Source organism: Anastrepha ludens, chromosome 3 (assembly GCF_028408465.1).
Source record: "Anastrepha ludens isolate Willacy chromosome 3, idAnaLude1.1, whole genome shotgun sequence".
Lineage (NCBI taxonomy): Eukaryota > Metazoa > Arthropoda > Insecta > Diptera > Tephritidae > Anastrepha > Anastrepha ludens.
Genome location: NC_071499.1, coordinates 40,559,302 through 40,581,031, shown reverse-complemented (window position 1 = coordinate 40,581,031; position 21,730 = coordinate 40,559,302). Strand labels below are relative to the sequence as shown.

Here is a 21,730-nt window from a genome sequence, read left to right as displayed (position 1 = left end):
CCTACTTTGCAAGTTTTTTGGGTACATGACCACCAAAGCGTGATAATTTGTAACAACTGTTACAAACTCTATTTGCTTCATGAACATGAACATACCTATTATTAATACTTTATTTTACAAATACTAAATACTTTATAGAAATATCACATTTTGGAATGTGTGACGCATGCAGTGCTGCAATATTTACAGTTCTGAACTTGCTGCTTCAGTTGCTGCAGTTTAGTTTGTGCATCCAGATGCATTTCCGAACAGACTTTCCTCTCTACTTCCATGACATAGAATTAAAAATGCGCTTCTCTGTTGTTTTTTATGATTTTTATTTTATTATTTGTATTATTATCATTATTATTATTGTAATTTATAATTATTACGCAATTACTTTCATTATTACATTTTACGGTGTAAGAATTAAACTAATGTTTTACACATATGCCTAAATTGTGTGTTTTGTGTATGTGTGTGGGTGTGTGTGTGTTGTATGGAGTTAGGTGTATACGTAAATTAGCTTACAAGGGGACAATAATCATTGCTGCCGTCGCTAACCTCGGACGCTTGCCAGGCTTTAAGCGCACTGTTTTTCTCTATATCCTTCTTTATAAGTAGTTTTAACTTAGTTTTACTATTAACTTGTAATATTTTTCACTTCATAAAATGTTACGTTATTTGTTTTGTAATTTTCTTTTCTATGCGATATTTTTCAAAGTAAATACTAGGGTGTATGCGTGTAAAAGCGTGTTTACGCTATATTTATTGTTTTTTTTTTTATACTATTCATCTGGAAATTTAATGTATGTATATGCGTGTGTGTATGTCGGGTTAAATGAATTATCTGTACGCAGGGGAAGTTTAGATTAACTTCTTACAATATTATTGTATTTATTATGTATGTAATTTATTAACTTTTACTTTAACTGCACTTAACTTAATCATTTAATTAATAATTTCTTTTTGTATATGCTTGCAGTATGTTTTTTTAATTTTCTTTTCTTTTTTTTCGTAATTATTTAATTTTGAAGTTAAATAAATGGTATTCTCTATTGTTTCAAAAAAAATAAAATAAAAACTGAGAGCCTTAACACAATAACTGATTTTCATTTGTTTATAACTCATACGCCTACGAATTACATGCCATAAAGTGTTAAGCAATTATAAATGTAAGTTGTAATTATTTATACTGGTAAATTACACATTATGAAAAATCAACGAACAATTTAATTTTAAATATGTATATACTTTTTTGTTTTGTTTGAAACTTTTTTTTCACTTACTTTTGAAGTTATTTCAAACGTTTTCATACGCCGCATTTATTTATTATATACGCAAACGATTAACCTATAAATAGTCATAAAGAGCAATTATAATAAAAATATAATCCTAAAAACATATAAATACCAAAAGTTTGTATTTTTTTTTACTTTTAATCTAGCACATATGCACACCACGCATTTTGAATTAACAAGTTTTTTTTCAGATTTTATATTTTTCGATTTTTATTTAAAGTTCAACTCATGTGGGTAAAAGCATATTTTTATTTTTCCTTTTTGCTAAAAATCTGCTCATTGTCTGGAAGTGAAAAAGCAAAAAATACACCATTTTCTTTTCCCTATGCTAAAGAATTTAAATTTTTTTGTCTTTGTGTACAAATGTGGTTGTCACTGCCTTTAAATTGTTTATTGTTTTGCTTTTAGATTAAATTAATTTCTTTGTTTTGGTGTTACTCAAATATGTATGTATGTATATATAGGCATTAGTGTCGGCTAAACTGCCGCAAACGACGTTCCCACTGCTCTTCTACTGCGCCATACGCCCGCGTCTCATTCAGTCTGTCTTTTTCCGTCCTTTTCCTCTATTGTTAGTTAGAGGTTCTGCGAATAAAAGGGACCCATACAACTTTGCTATAGGCATTAATTATATTGCTTACTATTGTAGTAAATTTTGGTGTTCATTATTTGTAAAGATTTAGAGAGCGCAAAAAATTTAGAGGCATCAAAAATATTTGTATATCAATATTTTACTGCTTACATCTTTTTCTGGCAATTTATTAAAAATTAATAAAAAAAAAAAAAACAAATCTCATTTAGTAGTCTTTATTGAAAGTTAGTTAAAGTTAAAGCAGCAATGCACTGACTTCTCAACAAAAAATCAGTAGATTGCCTACACTTAAAAATCCGAGTAATCAATAAATATAATGTACGACAAAAATTAAAAAAAAAAAAATACTTCCAAATCGTACATAAATACTCTCCCAACTATGAGGTCACATAATCCTTAGTTGATCGATCAATCGATTAATCAACCGATTTCTGCTCTTGTTTCTCATTGTTTGTTTTTCCATTTATATATTTATATGTTGATATAACCTAACATTACGTAGTAAATTTACGTTGAGTGTATATGTACGTATGTCTCTCCTACCGCAATTTTTTGACATTTTTGTTTTATCTATAATTGCTAAATTTAATAGGAATCTGTCGAGCCTGAAGTGGTTTGCATTTCATATTAATTTGTTTTTTTACATAATTTTATGTTTATGCTTTTTTTTTAATATAAGTGTTGTATTCATCTGAGTGAAAAAAATATGCATACATACAGTATAATGCATTGTACAACTACATACATATATACAAAAAGTTCTGTATACGAGAAATATGCATATGCTCGTCCTCTCCCAAGCTCTATGCGGTGACATTGCGCTAAGAAAAACTGAAATTTCAGTGGTACCCAGGGTGAAGGGTGAAAAATAGAATGAACAAAATTCAGATACTATAAAAATTTAAAAGCAAACTAAAATACATATAAATGTATGTATGTAGCTACAGCACTTCGCTGAAAAGCTAACTTAAAAACTATAAAGCAATCGAAAACAATTTAAATATTCTACTTCGCGAAATTTGATTTGAAATTCATATGACACGGTCATAAATCAATGCAATTTTTTTTTGTGAATATTTCTTTAACAAATTAAAGACATGAAAATGCCTCAAAATTATATATTTCATCAAGTTCAATAACCTCAATTTTGTAAGGCATTGGCTAACGATTAAAATAATATATAGATAGAAAATATTTTTCTGATCTGTATCCAGTTTTATTTTGGTCAGCTAACCGGCCAAAATCGCGTAAGCGGTTATCGCGCCAATTAAGAAGAAGAAGAACCGAAGAAAAGGCAATAATTATGCAAAATAAATTTTTTAATATATCCGTTTCAGTAATTCCTTAAAAAAAATTAAAGTTATTGGCAAGAACGTTCAATTTTCTTATAAATGAATTAATAAAAAAGATATTTTCAAATCACTTTCGAAAGATTATAATTGGTTTTTTTCTTGTGAACAACCAAGTGAATTACGCACAAACACTAAAAACAAACGCGATACTTAAAAACATGTGAACCCCCAACTCACTCGATTTGGAGGTGCTGGTGCTTCTCAACTAATAGTGACACGCTAGTATATATCCGCATTTCAAAAACTACAGCGGTTTTATATATATTTTTAAGCATTGCGTGTTTTGTGAAGTTCAAAAAAAATAAATTTAAGAAAAAAATTAAGGCTTAAGATTTCAAAAAAAAAAACAAAAACGAATAATAATAAAGCTCCATGTGCTTCGCTGCATTAAAACTTTCGCAATTTTGTAAGTTCTATCTCTCGTCTCCACATTTGCCACATAAACATTTGAAATTCCGCCATTCAGCACAAGTCACCACATTTACACTTGTCTTTCACTCAACATTCCATCATACTGCATACATATTTACACAGTAGCTTTTATGTTAATTTTAACGTGAGGTTTGTCTATTTACAATTAATTAATGTCTATTGATGCTATAAAATGTTGTTGAAGACTTTCAAATAAAAGCTTAATGAAAAATACGCACAACAATTAGAAGATGTCATTAGCTGAATAGATAGAATTTTTTGGGAAACAGTTTTCAAAATGAATGCTTTATACGGCGAATTCTCGCTGAAGACTAACCAAGAGGAATGGAGGTAGGTAGGAGAAGTAGTTTGAATATGTACCTACATCGCTTTGCTTTAAATATGTGATTAAAAAACTATCGACATATGATAAAAAATCACCTATAAAAGCATTCAAATTCAAGCCGATTTAAAGTGTTCGCATGACAGTCAGGTCTATGTTACCGAAACGTTATGAATATATAATCGGTCAATTTTGTCACTGTAACGTTTGCTAAAAGCTTAAGGATAATGTTTTAGGTTGATACAACGAAAATAACTACAGACGTAGCCTGGGCAACAACTTTATCGGCGCATAGTCATAGATAATTTAAAGTCACCTCACCTCTAAGTAAGTTAAAGTAGACTTTAATTAAAAGTAAAGTACACTTTAATTAAAAATAAAGTACACTTTAATTTGAAAAAAAGTGTACTTTAATTAAAAGTGTATTATATCTTAGAACTTAGTCGAGTTAGATAGATTCAGCTTCAAATTTAAAGTTGCCAAAGTTGCTATTAAACCAAACTTAAAATCCAATACCATTTTAAAATCAAATAAAACGTTTATTTTTATGCATTTTTTGAAACATTAAGTTGTAAAAAATCCTTCATTAAAATATATTCAGTAGTTTAATTGCGGAGTATTACGATATTTTCTAATTAACAAAGTCGTACTTAACTAACTACAGCAATAATAAAAAATAGTCAGCTTTTCTTTTTTAGTATTTAGTTATAAAAGTCGGCTTTTGTGTTGAACTATGTATGACTATGCGCCACTGTTATTTTCAAAAGCGATTTGAAACGAATGACCCACTTTTTATTAGCGACGTGGTGGTTTTGTCTGAATCAAAAAATTAAAAATCAAAAATAAGAAAATTATAAACAAAAAATTAAAAAAATAAAAAGAAATTAAAAAAAAAATTAAAAAAGAGAATCAAAGTAAAGAACAATAAAAAAAAACAAATAAAAAAAAAAGAAAATAAAAAAAAAAAAATAAATAAAAAAAACAAAGAAAAAAAATAAATAAATCAAATAAAAAAAATTACAATAATTAAAAAAATAAATTAAAAAAATAATAAAAAAAAGAAATTCAAGAAAATACTAAACAAACAAAAAACTAATAAAAAATTAAATAAATACAAAAAAAATGCAAAAAAAATTAAAAAAATAAAATTAAAAAAAAAAAATTATTTAAAAATATACACTTTAAACAAATTATTTAAAAAATATACAATTTACATAAATTATTTAAAAAATATACAATTTAAACAAATTATTTAAAAAATATACAATTTAAATAAATTACTTAAAAAATATACAATTTAAATAAATTATTTAAAAACTTTACAATTTAAATAAATTATTTAAAAAATATACAATTTAAATAAATTATTTAAAAAATATACAATTTAAATAAATTATTTTAAAAATATACAATTTAAATAAATTATTTAAAAAATATACAATTTAAATAAATTATTTAAAAACTTTACAATTTGAATAAATTATTTTAAAAATATACAATTTAAATAAATTATTTAAAAGATATAATAGAACTATGAATAAGTTCGTGCGGTTTTTTTTCGAAATTTGAAACTTTATTGACGTAAAATGGTTACATGGTCGGATCATTCCCATGGCTTTTAAACGTTTGGAAATGGTTGATTGATCAACTCCCAAAGTTTTTGCAACCTCTTCTTGCGTTTGAGCCGGATCTTGATCGAGCAATTCCTCCAATTCGGTATCCATGAACTTTGGCGGCGCACCCTCGCGTTCTTCGTCTTCCAAGCCAAAATCACCACTTTTAAAGCGTGCAAACCACTTCTGGCACGTTCGCTCAGATAGAGCATGCTCACCATAAACTTCCACCAAGATACGATGACTTTCGGCTGCTTTTTTCTTCATATTAAAATAATGAAGAAGAATTCCCCGCAAAAACACATTATTTGGCACGAAATTCGACATTTTCAAGTGTGGTAAAAATATTGTTGTTTACGCTTCAAATAAAAAACTTATACTGACGTTTGTGCCTTACGACAGTAGCTCTCCAATGAATGTTTGGAAATGTGGATCGATGGAATAATAATCAAGTTACGCCATCTGTTGTAAAACCGCACGAACTTATTCATAGTCCTATTACAATTTAAATAAATTATTTAAATCATTTTTTTTTAATAAATTACTTAAATAAAAATATTTTTTTAAATAAAAAAATATATAAAAAAAAATTTTTTAACCAAAAAAAAACAAAAATAAAAAAGCGTCATTACAGAGTCCCATCAGAAATTCTGCTTAAAGTCCAACCGATTGCCAAGATTTAAATCACGAAAAAAATTTCAACTTTTTTTTGGGGGTTTTTCACCATACGTATATTCTAAATCTTATCGTACATTATATAAATTTATATTGTTTGCATATTTGTAATCTTGTTATTGTATTGTATTTTTGCTGCTTATGAATGTGGTATACAATTATGTTACTGTTCTTCATGCACATGGTGGCTAGCAGTTCATACAAGGTATGTAATAATTGCCTCAAAATATTCTTATTCGAGATTCACGTACATACATAGTTTTCATGCTGAAGTTCAACTGCAATGTTTGTAAAAAGATTTGAAAATATTGTTTTCGTTTTTTTTTTTCACTTGGTCCTTGCTTCTTTGTCTTAACATTTATTTTCTCCTTTTTTTGTGATTTTCAAATGGTAAAAATGGAAATTAAATGATTTTTTACAAAATATACGAAAAAATTAATATTAAAATTTCTTTATTTCTTTTATTGATTGTTTTGTCTGTGTAAATATTGTATATTAACTGTTAATTGTTGAAAAATAAAATAATCTGCCAATAATCGCAACTCTATCAGCCAATCAAAAAATAATAATAATTTCTAATGCGTTCATGTTTTGAGTCAGACGTGCACTAACTTGTATCGCTCCAGAAGAAAAGGAGTGAAAAATTGGCCTCATCATATTTTCTCTTCGCTTCTTATTTGCCCCTAAACTATGAGTGTCTCTCTTTAATCGTAACGTTTATTGCTAATGGTATAATAAAAATAAAAATACGTGAAACGAAATAATATAAAATAATCGTATCTGAGTTGTTTGCCGTTATTATTCAAAGATGCCTTTATTATTACTCTACTCTGCTGCAGAAATTATAATTTTACTCTTTTTCTATTTTCCTTTTTGCTGCTATGGTAACTGCGAGTGTGTGTGTGTGCATGTCGCCACTTAGAATGAGCATCACATGGAAGGTTAGTTCGTGGAGTAAATTTTAAGTTTTATTTAAGCAAACTCGGTTCGGTTGTTTGTTGATTTTATGAAAATTTAATAACATGCATATGAATATACGCACGCATAGGTTTTAAAAGCTGTGTTGTTTGTTTTAAAGTATTGTTATTTGTAGTACTGCATCGTATATATTGATTTCCTTGACAGTTGTTGGTTGTTGGTTGGAGCTACATCTACTTTTTAGCTTTGATTTTGTATTTGCAGCATAGCATACATATACATATACCGCGCGTTTTTATTAAGTCGAGTTTTGCATGTACATTCTCCCTGTTAAATTTCATATTTTGTTTTTAATTTTCGTCGGTTCATTGTATTTATGATTTGTTTCTTTCTGGTTGCTTCTTATCTCATTGAATATTTTTCTTATTTTTTTCTCACTTAAAAATTACGTTATATAAGTTCCATTTCTTGCGTGGAAAATTGTTAATTCTTTCATTTTTTTTTGTTTCTTTTTTGTTTTTATCTTATGCTCCTTTTCTTTTTTTCAATTTTTTGTTTGCTTAAATCTATTGATTTTCATCATCATCGCCATCGCCATCATCATCACCATGCTCCTCATGCTGCTGCGAACTGGCAGCGAGTAACGCGGCTTTCTGCGCTGCAGCCGCTTGTGCTTGCATTGAGGGCGCGGACATCGGTATTTTCCCGCTGGTTTTGTACTCGGTCATTTCCTGCAATAAAGTAATGCAAAATATTTATTAAGAATTTGTTTTCACATACTAACGACTTTTATGTAAACTTTCAATTCTGTGGCCACATGCAATAAACGCATAAGTCGAAAATCGTGCATGGAGTATACATCTGCATACTCTGCATATTATACGATGATAGACCAAAAAAATATCTTTAATTAAGAAAAAATGGTTATAATATTACACACTTTTTAAGTGTTTGGCCGAGCTTGTCATTTTATTTGTGGCATGCGCTTAGATGTCTTCCACAAATGAAGGCACCATCAACAGTTTTCTGTCGCCACCGAACGGCAGCTGAATTTTTTATGCGGAGCTTTTTCATGGCAGAAATACACTCGGAGGTTTACCATTGCCTTCCGAGGGGTCACTGCTATTTGAAAAAATCGTTTTTATCAAGCGGTGTTTCGTGCCCGACGTTTCGAACCTGTGCACGCACTTCTGAATGGTAGTGACACACCAACCCAATCGGCGGCTACGGCGGCCACATACATATGTATGTACATTTATATAACTCAATTCTTTGTTATAAATGAACTCTTTCCTAAGAGCCTTCGACGGTGACTGCTTGTGACCACATAATATCCAAGAATTTTTACTTACCCGTTCATAGCGCGCCTTATCCTTCTCAGCCATTAGTTCGTACTTTTGTTTAACCTCTGGATCCACATCGGACCATTTGCGGCCAAGCTCCTTGGCAATATCACCTACACCATATTCAGGATTCGCAGCTTTAACTTTGTTGCGTTCATCATTGCAAAACCAGAAGAATGCAGATCTAAAATATGAAAAAGAGAGCATTCCATTAGATTTTATATTCCATAGCGAAAGTTTGACTAATTGCAAAGTTTAATGAATGCATTGTTAGCTACGAACTCACAATGATCTTTTCGGCGCATTCGGGTCCTTAATCATTTTCCTCTTCTTGCCACGTCCGACCACGGTGCCTTTGGGTGGCACATAATTTTGCATTTCCATTTCATATCGCGCCTTATCTTTTTCGGCCATCTCGTGGAAGCGCTTCTTCTCCTTGTCCACCATTGTCTACAAAACAAAAACAAAAAAAAAAAATTATAAATATAAAAATATTTTTAATCTGGTAATTGTATGAAATATTTTTAAGACTTTTCATATACAGTGGCGTGCGCCACTGCAATCTGTGACCAAAACCAAGGCACATTCATTAAAGGAGGTGGCATTAGACCAACAACAATGTTTTGTACGTTTGATTGTCAAAGCGAAGTATTGGCAAAGTAGAAAACAAAGAACGAATTCGCCTTGTTTCATTCTGGACTGACAGCCACATGGACACGGCGAAAGAAAAAAAACACATCAGCTGATTTACCGATATCACCTTTAATGAATTCGCTTTGGCCAAAACCAAATATGTGAATCGATCTTTCATACTTTAGACAAAAGTTAGAAAAATTCAACCGGTTTTATTATTTTTATTATTATTAATTATTTCTGGAAAATTGTCGGGCACGCAGTAACATGGCTCAAGAAGTTTTAGTGGAATAAGTGTAAATTTTAAGCGGCTAAAGGCTACCAAAATTTAGTGGGCTACAAAACTGCATACTCGAAATTTTTTAAAGTAAAAGTTCCAACTAGTGGAAAGTTCGTTGAATACTTCTAAACTTTGTCTATAATTTTAAAATATGATTAATTTGGTATTTTTGCTCAAAGTGCAAACCTCATACATATATCTATCTGTCTATCTAATTTGATTTTGGTACATGGTTGTAATTATTAATTAATTATTATTCCACGTCATATTGGCCATGGATATACCTGAGCGAGTTGTTGCTCATAAGCATGGCATTTTGAAAACGAAATATTTTTCTACAAATTTTACTCTTCCTCCACTTTAAGTAAATTTTTCTGGAGTTAGCAACCCAGTGCCTTGCTAAGGGAGCCGATTTGCCATGAGGGTACGAGAGTTGGTTACTGAGCAAATATTAAAAAATGTTGTCTAAAATTTGACTACTGATTTCGGATGCTACTTAATTCATTGAGGCAATTTGGAAGTAAGAAAACAAGGGGCATAAGTTTACCCCTTTTCTGAGATGGTAGTAGACAAATTAAAAAAAGGTCAATGTAAACTACAGAATAATTTTTTGTTATTTTATGAAAGGAACCTAATTATTTATATTTTTAACTTAACCATTACCGAGTTGACAATGCATGTGTCTGGCCCCTCTATTTTAAAAATTTGTGCAAATTTCGGTACGTTTCACAAAACCCTTGACAACCCACCCAGTTTCCCACGACAAAGACAATTTCCCCAAACTCAGAAGTCCTACATACATATGTTAATCCATGTACGAATCTTTTGCCTGGAACTGCCTGTGACATATCGTCCCGAAGCCCGATGAATTGTTTTGGTTGGGTCCTCCACAACTTTTTGATCTGCCTCTCAGAAAGTATTTGCTGGCCAACGCCAATTGAATTTATCCAGTTTCAAAATTCGTTCCTTAAGATGGGCCAATTATTTTTCCAGGTGAAAAACACGGCACACATCAGTATATGATCTTAATCAAAATTCATTTAAATAAAATCACACCTTTTAGCTAAAAAAAAAAGTTTCACTTTGCTTGCGTAGAAGCATCAACCGAGGAATGTTCTGTCTCGGACCCATACAAGCAGTGCAAAACTTCGAAGATCATTACTAGACAACTTCACCCCTCTTCAGATTTGACACGATCTCGTAATCCGTTGCCGAAAAGTGATACACGCAAACTTTTGCGCCTGGTTTCAATGAAGTGCTGCACGATCTTTCCTTTTCATTTTGTCTTTTGGGACATGAACAAATGTCCCCTTTCCCCCCTTAAATGTGTTTAACAAATGTTTTCATTACTAAAGGTTGAAGTACCAGACTGGCACTCCCCAATTAGCATTAAAGCGACGTGTTGATACCATTATGAGACCGACCTCCAACGGACAGATATCTACAGCCAACCAGAGCTGTTGATGTAATGGAGAAAATTGATGGGATTTAGGTTGGAGATGTCTAAGAAAGGACCACCCAGTGACCTTAGTTTTCTAGCTGCCAAACCAGGACATTTACGAAGAAGATAACGCTGAAATGCCTCCACAGATTCTGCAATGGGGTTAAATGATAAACCCAGCTTTTCTGCTTAAGTGCCGATCATCCAATGACCGTTAAGCACAGGTACAAGTTTGGAAATTGAACGGCGTGGAGCTACCACGACTATCTGCGTCTTGGGTGATAGACTGTTCACTAGACAGGGCTAGTTTACTGGGGCGGCAGCCCTCGGTCGGAGAAAAGCCCGAGTCATTCCGGTAACGTAGAACCGGCTGCCATGGGAATGCTGCGTATTGGGTCGTACTGGGTCCTTGGTGTACTGGGGCCACAGGATTTTCGAAAAATCTGATCTGTGCTCACCTGAGAAATAAATTATGCAAGAACTTTACTTTTTAACAACAGTCAGGGCGATGCCGCTGACCGGGTAAGCTCATCAGCAATTTAATTTCCCTCTATGCGCCTGTGTCCTGGAACCCAGATCAGATAAATGTTACTTGCACGCCTAAGAGATTAATTTCTATGCTTTTGAGCACTTTTTCTTTAGAATTTGCTCTCAAATAAAAATTAGCTTTTTTCATTTGGTGTTTCATGCACAAAGATTTGAACCTACGCACTGCCCATTCCGCTACGGCGGTCTATATACTCGTATATAAATATAGGCATGCGTATATCTCGAAGACTGCAGAAAAGAAATAAACTCCAAACCTGCTCCCAAAGCCCCATTATCTGGATGGTGCAGTAAGCTCAATGTCATCAGACTTTAATTACGTATTTAGTGGTACTGAGGGCGTTTGCCCAGCATACGGAAACGGACCATATAATATCGCGAACCTCTCTCTCCACAACATACGCTATCTACAGGGTTGCCCATATTCGACGGACCCGACGGATTTCGATGACTCTTTGGGCCCATTCCAATCGGCGAGGCTTGTCCGCAGGCAACAATCTTTGCGTCAATTGAATCTTATACGGGAATAAATGCAAATCAATGCGGATAATTCGTTGTAAAGTGGTCCGAGCAATGCCCAACTGCTGAGAAACGACGATTTTGGGATATCCTTGTCATTGGTCGGTTTTGATTTGGCCTCTTTGGATTAGAAAGAGCATCACCAGTCGCAAACCTTTCGGTGTTGAGTGGTGTTCTTAGAAGGCGCACTTTTCACATTATTTACTTTTTTATACGCACGTTGAGTTTTCACAATTGACTTCTTTTGTTGAATGTAAATTTCAACAATTTGGGAGCGCCCGCGTGGCGTGTACTGTTCCATGGTAAAAACTTGCTTGGACTGACGCTTCCAACGCGGTATGTCATTAAGCGATCTGATGTCTCTGTCAAAAGATGGGACGTCTCTGACGGATGGGTCCGCCGAATATTGGCAACCCTGTATATACTCTACTTTAAGAATCGCATTAGTGCTTTGGACCTAACCGAAAGATGTTGTATTATATACTGTCTTGAACTGAGGCTGAATAAGTTGTTGTTGTAGCAGCATACGAAAAATAATAATAATAACTCAACAATAACAATGCATGGGTTCAATGTTATCTCTTCGAGATGATAAGTTGTTTCTATAGCATTCGCTATAGACTGAGTATGCAAACCATCGAACCATGAATTTCACCTGACTTTTCTTAAATTGCAAAGTGCTCCACTTTTGAACAAAAAAAAAAAAAAACAAGATTCTCACAATCAACAAATTGAGAATAGAAGCATAGTTTAAACTTGTTAAGATTTTGTGTGCACGCAATTAATTTGCGCTATTCATTTATCAAACGTAAATTTTAGATTTTGAAGCAACGCCTTTTCTATTAAAAATATTTATAGTTGCTATAAAAGTTGTTATTAGTGGCGTTTCGCATTAAGTTTTGCTTCATGGCACACACTTTTCCCCTCGATATTCCCTTTTACTAGCCAACAACTACTATGTATTCAGCCAACAGTATTCCATCACTCAAGTTTTAATTTGCTTGGCAAACTCCATGGGTACCTACACCATCATTCCAACTTTTTACTATCGTATCCTTTTCTCTTATCGCCTGCGCCATCATCGAAAGGTCGGTTGGCAAACTTAAATCTTATAGCTTTAGCAATCAGCGCACGTCTTCCGTAACGTCCGTTCTCCCGCAGCCTTTTGAAGAGAAAATGTTTTCCGCAGTAAAATGAATAAATTGCCCCCTTTTTGTTCTCTTCCTTTTGTGCTACTTGGCCATGTGGCATAGGGAAGGTAATACTAATGGTCAGGCGGCGGCGTAGGTTGTTAAAATAAATTGTGCGGAGTCCTATGCAGCAGGGAGGTGACTGCTTTACAGTTGCTTCTAGCTATTTGCAGTAGACTTTTTTTAAATTTAAATTACATATGTATGTATGAATATTTGTATAAAACTTACATACCCAGAGAAATGCAATAAATTCAGTTCAGAATACTCTTATCCCCCCCATAATTTTATTTCGTGAAATTTATTGTTTAAAATGTTTTATTTATTCATTTCATGAAAGTCTCATCCATACAAAAATTTTGCTGTAGAAATTTGAATTACTATATTCAATTAAAAAGTTACGCTTTAATTTGAAAATTTGCTGCAAAAATGAGTTTGCTTATTTTAAAGCTAAAAACCAGAGGTTTCGTATTACACTATTTGCCATTAAATGCCCTCTTTCGTCCCGACGCCAATAAAATAAATAACGAACGCACACACGAACCAACAGACAGAGCCAGCCAAAACCCAACCCTTAATTTCCATTACTACCACGCAGGCAAGTCCCAGCTGACACTACTCAGCGGCGACCCCTGAAAATGTGTATGTGCGTATGTTTGTATGCGTGTCTGTATGTATGTTTTATGTATGTACGTATGTATGTACGTATGTATGTATGTATGTATGTGTGTATGTATGTTTTTGTATGTAGAAATGTAAGCACTTAGGGAATCTACCCAACAACCAACCAATCCACCCACTTTCTACCTTAGACGTTTTGAAGTTGAGCGAACTGTGAAGGAAAGTGTCGAAGTGAAATAAAAGTTAGCACACAAACAAATATATTTACAATATGTGTGTATGTATGCATATCCTTTGGTATACGATGTTTTCACAAAATTAACCTTCAAATGCATCAATACTTTTTTATTTTTGCTAAATTGGCTTTCAAAAGCACACAATGCGCATATTTCGCTCGTTAATGTTCCTCTTAAAATTTTGATAACTCGTTGGATTCAATTGTAAAAGTAAAAATGTTGTTCTTTTCACAGTCAGGTCTACGTTCTCGGATCAAATTAAATGGATTATAGCCATTTTTTAAAGTCACACACTAAACAAACAGAATGAATTTACTACTACTGGGACGACAACTTTTGATTGTTAAAAATCCGAGCGATTCCTGAACACGTGAACCGGCTGCCATGGGAATTCAAACTTACTAATCTAACATCTCTCTCTCTCTCTTTCCCAACCCCTCGAAACAGCCCATTGCCTAGACCTATCCTGTGATGACATTGACGACGACAACTGAAAGTTTCACCGCAGTAAGCAGAGATCTGTGTAAGCTAAGCTGCTACAAGAATACCAACAGCATGAATTAAAATTAGGTTTACACTTCGAGAGCTCATAATCTTTTGTGCCTTCTGCTCAGTACAGAGCACCTTATCGAAACCCAGTTTCCTTAATAGAATAAAGATAGAGCTTGGGTTGGGCTGAGCGTATGTGCCTTTCTACATCTAAACCTTCTTCACGCTATAGGTGTGCTAGAATCCCTGGGGACTGGTTCGCAGAAACAACAGGAATCAGTGCAATCTCAATCTGCAGTGACCTGTGAGAATGCCCGTGAGCATTAGCAGTTTGTCCTTGAGGAGGATTATGAGTTTTCCCCGAACCTCCTTTGATTAGTAATGTTTTGCTTGGATTAATCGGCGATGTGCCATGCCGCATAAACGCACTTGGGTAGGGTAGCCGTCCTTCTCCTTGTATATTTAAACTGTATGTGGCGGATCTGGTCTCTGGCCGAACGTTGTAACGTCGAATAATAAAAATTTCGAACCCAAACGGCGCTCAAAGTAAAAGTGTATTATTTTGTAAAAAACGGATTGAACTCGCATATAAAGAAAGGAACTGTAAGGGTTAAAAGCTATGCAGCATTGAGAGTTGAGTCAACGGACGTCGTGCCATCTAGAAACGACGCAATTCCTTCGCCATGTACTTTAAGCAGCAAATCGGGTTATACATATGCGGGGGCAAGGACAAAACTTGATAACTCCTTGGACGTTGAAGAAGTGTTGGACTTGAAAACTCCCTACCGATGGCAGGTTGTTGATGGGAGTGGTAGTGGTGGTGTGGTTGGTTAGAGCACGCCACTGCGCAGCATTTTAAAAATTATTTGAGCGCAGTTAGTCAGTAAAAAGAGAGAAGCGCAAAACTAAGAGAAATATAAAATGTGGTGGAATGGATGTAAAAGCTACTGGCATTGATTTTTGTGCAAGGCATATTACGATGACGACAGCGATATCTAGTGATAATGGATTCCCTGCAGGAAAATTCTTCTTCCATTCTTCCATCAAGTTGGTGGTGCGCTTCTAATGATTTTATAACCACCACGCATTTCCCCCCTGTTCCGAATTTCTCGCCAAAAAGTATCAACTCTTAGGCCGGATTCACACTATGATGCCGATCACGGTCCGCTCTCGGTCCAGTCTCGGTCCGGTAAAATATTCACAAACGAAAAACAATGACTGTATTCACACTATCCGTGCTGTTCAAGTTTCGGTACAGTCACACTCCAGCATCGATCAAGTTCGAAGAATATTTTGCTGGAGCGTGATCGAACTTGCCGCGACTTGTACTGATAGTGTGAATAACGTTGCGTTCTCGGTTCAGTCTTTCGACAATAGCAACCTATTGGAGAATTGAAAAAATTTTCAATTTCATTTTCATTTTCAACGAACGATGAATCGCGACTGGACCGATGTAAGAACACAAATGTAGATGTCGAAAGATTTTACCGAACCGAGACTAGACCGAGAACGAACCGTGATCGGCACCATAGTGTGAATCTACCCTTAGCCGCTGCATTCTGTCTTCGATAGCTGGGGACTAGCGATATGCGAGTACGTCGGCGGGGTCTGGTTTTGTGCATTTTGCTACCTTTTGTCGATAGTTACAGTCCAGTGCGAAATTCTAAGAATAGTATTGTCGTTTTGAGCCGTTTCTTTTCGGTTTTCCTTTTTCTGTTGATGGTAATGCTTTTTATTTTAGTCTAACAAAAAATTTAAATCTAAATTTCGAGCTTATCAATTTTTTTAACTTTTTGTTGAGAATTTTTAAAATACAATTTGGGTACGCACTTTTATAGGCCATTAAATTTTAGTATAAAAATTGGAAGCTTGAAGTGGCTTAAAATCCCCTTAATTACTTTTTGCTGACGGAATTGCGCATTTCCTCCATACGAGGGTCGCCTTTCCTATTTTGTGCCTTTGCAATACTACGTGTGATAAGGTATAATTCGAAAAGTTTGTTATTTTTTAGCATAAATTTACATTAAACATTTTCACTTATCGAGCTTTATTTGTGCTTTTTTTAGTGAGTGGAAAAATCCATTTCTCCAAAAGATGATGTAATAACTCGTACAATTTTTCGTGCGTTGATTTTTTATTACGATTTTCGACGTGCATTATAGAGACAGGAGTGTCTTGAGCAACTCACTTTGACTTTTGGCGTTGAAGCACCACACTTAGGCAGTGAGAAACGAGTTCCAACGTGGCCGTCGATCCTTGCAGGATGAATTTCGAGAAGACGGCTGTTGTTGAGGCATCCTTAGCTATTACTCGAGCCAATATACATTCAACATTTGGTCAAAAAGATTTGTTCTCGTTGGATACCGCATAATTTGAAAAATGACTTAAAAAGAACTCGTGTCGATTGGTGTAATGAAATGTTGAAAGAGTTCAGCCGCGGTGGTTCAAAGCACGTCTATGACATCGTAACAGGTGGCGAATCTTGAACTAATGCATATGAGCCGGAAACATGTTAGCAATCGACAGTATATTTATTCCAAGAGGAGCTTAATCCAACAAAAGTTGTTCGCAGAAGAAGTAACTCAAAGCAAATGGTCGGTCGCCTTTTTTGTCGGATAACGGTATACAACCACTCGAAAAACTAACTGCCGAAGGCGAATCATCCTTCGCCAAGACAATGCGAGCTCCCGTTCCCGCGACAGTTCTTCGTAACCTGAACGACCCGGATTTATATCCGGCCAAGGACTGTCACTTTAGCAGCATTCCTCGTATATGCACGGGGAATGTTTATGCTGCTACAACAACAATAATGCGAGCTCCAACTCTTACGTATCAGCTCACACAAAAGAGTTTTTGAGCACGTAATAAATCGAATTAATGGGTCATCGGCCTTACAGCCCTGATTTGGAACCTAATAATTTTTTTTGATCCTAAACATCACAAATAAAATGCGAAATCAACGTTTTTCAACGCCTGAAGAAGCCACTGGTTGATACTTTAAACACCTCGTTTTTGAGGCATCCACTTGCGAGTGGAAAAAATGCAGAAATATATTGACTTCCAAAGAAAATATTTTGAAAAACAATAAAGCCATTTTCATTATTATTTTACTGTGTTTAAATATAAAAGGCAACCTTCGTTTAACAAATGCATTGAAAAAGCGCAAACGAGCGATTGTTTAAGTTTACTTTTCCACTTTGAAATTTTCATATTATGAAGAAAGATTTCACTGCTCGTGACATAAGTGAAGCTGTGGTTGGCAATTGGCGAAATCAAACCAGTTCTGAACCAGAAATTATATCCACTAATTCAGGTTTTCCCAGTGGGGTTTTTAAGCCCACCCTTAAAGCATATACAAACTTATGTACTTACACACACAAATGCAAAACCATGTAGAAAGTCCGGTTGGCAATGTGACACAAAAAAGATTTTACATGGGTGGGGAATGGGCTTCAGAATACTGATTGGCGTTACAAGTACTCTCTGGTTTCATATATGTGTGTGTAGGTATGTACATACAAATATATATATATATTCCCACCCAAATAGCGAGAACCGAACCTTGTTCCTTGCAGCCACTTTCCCTTCGACCATTGTGCGCGCTGTGGAAAATCTATAATCAACCGCATAGATAGATTTTTTTTGGTATTTTATTTGAGTCACATCTGCTTTCTTAAAACTCCAAATGCCCCCTAATTCTATAAGATGGTTCTTTTCAATACGCCTATTTATCTGTACTGGGAATGCAGGTTGTACAACATTTACGAACTACTTTAGGAATGATTTCCAGCCAAACTAAATTTAAACGCCCCATTTTGCTGACTTAAACTTTACTTAAGTATTCACCACAGTTAAAGTAGTACTGTAATAAAGCTCCATATGCAGGCAGGAATAACTAATAGCTAAAAGTTTGACAGCCACTGTGAAACATCGATTGGTAGTGCTCCCACGACAGTCGGTTCAGTGTTATCGGACGACTCCGACTTACACATATGCGCCCAGAAACAACCCCCGAACATTAAGGTCGGATTCACACTATGATGCCGATCACGGTCCGCTCTCGGTCCCGTCTCGGTCCGGTAAAATATTCACAAACGAAAAACAATGACTGTATTCACACTATCCGTGCTGCTCAAGTTTCGGTACAGTCACACTCCAGCATCGATCAAGTTCGAAGAATATTTTGCTGGAGCGTGATCGAACTTGCGGCGACTTGTACTGATAGTGTGAATAACGTTGCGTTCTCGGTTCAGTCTTTCGACAATAGCAAAGGAGTGCAGATCGAAGTTTTTACAATGACAGCTGAAAAATCTTGGTCTTTTGAAAAAGGTAAGTAATTGCATACAGGATTTATTATAAATTTTGAAGTTTTATTCAAATGGTGAATAACTAAAAAATAACGATCAATATCAGTATTCAAGATAATAAAGTAATCAATATGACGTGAATGGACCGATGTAAGAACACAAATGTAGATGTCGAAAGATTTTACCGAACCGAGACTAGACCGAGAACGAACCGTGATCGGCACCATAGTGTGAATCTACCCTTATGGGGAATGTTTTCGCTGATACAACAACATCAACCAATTAGTAGAAAAACGATTAGTTAAGACTTGAAAAATTGTATCGTTAAGTACCGACATATTAAAAAAAGGCGAATTACAAACTTGAATGCTAAAATATGAAAATCATGCGGACTTCTGTAATTTAATTGCCAGTACAATTGCATTGAAATTCACACGGAAGTGAATTACAGAACCTGCTCGAATGCGCTACGCCTATTCACCATCAACTACGCAACATAAATTGCGCAATCTGTTAAAAGAAGGGAGACATGGACGTCTGAGAGCTCTGTATCTGCCTTTTGAACAGATATCGTCCGGTTCACTTGATTAGAGGCAATAATTTGTATGGAAGAAAATAGCTATTGAAACAACGGTATTAGAACTAGTAACACAAGCACTTCTGATAATTCAACTGAAAACTCTTCTGTTCTCGAAAACAAATATGAGTCAAAATAACATTCCTACTGTTCGCAGCAGTAAAACTTCAGCAGTTGTAATAATAATAATAATTTCGACTTGATGAATGGATTTGTACAAATTCACCAGATAGCCTTAAATGCGTTTTTCACAAAACTATGTTTTTTGAACTGGTGATCACTGTAACTTAAAAACCGCTTGGTAGAATTCAATAAAATTTATACTGCTTTTGAACAACGAAGGATTTTTGTTTTTTCAAAAATTTCGATTTTTTTAAACAATTAATTGTCGGTTTTTTTTTTTCGAAAATCTGAAAAATCACCATATTGTTAATGTTGAAAAAACGCTGCGATCGGGCAGGTCGAAACGTGATGTATTAATGTTATGTTTTTATTTTTGTAAAATAAAACAATTTACTAGCAAAAAAACGATTATTGAAAATCATCATTTCTTCGGGCCTCTGACTACCCCTAACCCCTTAATGAAATTTCAGACCAGGCCATTGTAATGATTCGAATTAAAGCATTTTTGTCTGCAAATTGTTACCCATTCTCAAAACCTTCCAAGTAAGCCAGCCATCCCCAGAGATTTTCATTAATGTTCAGATCTGGCGAATACGGTGACCATGCTAAAGTTTCTACGTTTCTGATGTTTTTCTTCGCTCAAAGTCATTCCCTACAGCCTGAAGTTGAAGCTCTAAAATCTCCCAAAAATAATATTTTCTCCTGTCGAGCGTACCTTCCGACTGTTTACTCAGGAGAGAAGCAAAGCGAAGTGAAATGAACTTAGACGTTGTAAATCTATAAAACACAGCTGATTTTGCCCAAAGCCAGTAATAGCCTTGAAAGCTATCAAGATCATAATAGTGGATATTTACTCTAGCCTTACAGTAGTTTCGGCACCAGCAAGTTTATCAGGCAGTTTGAGAAACATAAAACAGTTAAAGTGCACTTAAACATACAAGTTCTTAAACTACTCGACTAATAAGACTCTCTTTATCGACCCTCATTCTTTATGAATACATCAATATTTTCCATTAAAGGAATGCACACTTCAAGTGCATGCCCTCAAATCATAATGTTTTTAGCGTTTGTCGTGGTCGTGCGTATATCAGTCGAATTCATTGCACACTACTACTGTATGTACAGCATAGAAAACAAACAGCTACAGACTTCCATTCCAACTAAATACGCGCAAATAATATGACGTTGATTACGACTTCCTTTTTGGCCGGTAATTGTAGCTCTATTGATGAATGTTTCTGTGCATGATAATTTTCCATTTCATTAACGAAAATTCAATTCAATGCAATTTTATATCAGGTATCAGGTTTTCATACATAAGTGCTACCCCTTTTTAAGGAATTAAACGAAATCTTGAATATTTGTTCTTCTAATAGCGGTCGCCCCTCGGCAAGCAATGGCAAACCTCCGAGTGCATTTCTGCCATGAAAAAAACCATCTGCCGTTTGGAGGAGCCATAAAGCTGTAGGTCTCGCATACCACAAAGAGAAGGAGAAGAAGCTCGGCCAACCACAAGTGTGTAAACGCCAATTATTATTATTATTATTAACTCTTCCACATCTGTTATACGAGGAGCGTTACTAAATAACGAAGCTAAGAAAATAAAATAAGAGTATTTTGCAGCGTCAATTGCATTATTCAGTAGTCACACCTAGAAAGGAAATTAAGCACCATCAAGGAATACACTGTTCACACTCGCTGCTAAAGGCCATCAAGTACTACAACAGAAAACTTCTATGCTGAGAAAAGACTTATATAATTCAAGATCTTGTTTTGAGGTCAAGCAATCCTTAGGGATTAGTAGAAATTATTAGCATATTTCTCGAACAAAATTCAAAATTCAAAAAAATTATCAAAAAAAAAAAGGATACCGCAGAAGTTAGTTGAATATCTTTTTAATAGCGAATCTCAAGCTAAATACTTCCGAATCCGAAACCAATCAGTATTATCAATTGTTGTTATTGTCGTAGCACATAAACATTTGCCATACATATTCGGGGAATGCTGCTGAAGTGACAGTCCTCGGCCGGATATAAGTCCAGGCCATTCCGGTTACCAACTGTCGTGAGATCTTGGTATTATAGTCTCCTCAAAAGGCCTACCCGTGTTCGAGGTGTAAATGGCCGCTTTTCTTTGCTTATTATTAAAAATATCAAGTTGATGAGTTATAGCGAACAAAAAATATTCACCTGGCAAGCAATTGCTTACAGCCCGAGAATATATTTGGAAGTCCTTTTATGG

At 34.6% G+C, this 21,730-nt stretch overlaps 1 protein-coding gene across 6 annotated transcripts in view; it reads right to left on the bottom strand.

The window, feature by feature from the left end:
- Positions 1–6,544: 6,544 nt before the first annotated feature.
- LOC128857801 (high mobility group protein DSP1) overlaps positions 6,545–21,730 on the bottom strand; it is a 90,330-nt gene continuing 75,144 nt past the window's right edge. For all 6 annotated transcript variants that reach the window (XM_054093568.1, XM_054093569.1, XM_054093566.1 and 3 more), the window contains 3 exons: positions 8,814–8,977; positions 8,537–8,711; positions 6,545–7,915 (listed from right to left, as the gene is read on the bottom strand). In XM_054093568.1, the coding sequence (XP_053949543.1) occupies positions 7,751–7,915; positions 8,537–8,711; positions 8,814–8,977 (504 nt within the window). In that variant the 3' untranslated portion in view covers positions 6,545–7,750. The remainder of the gene's footprint in view (positions 7,916–8,536; positions 8,712–8,813; positions 8,978–21,730) is intronic.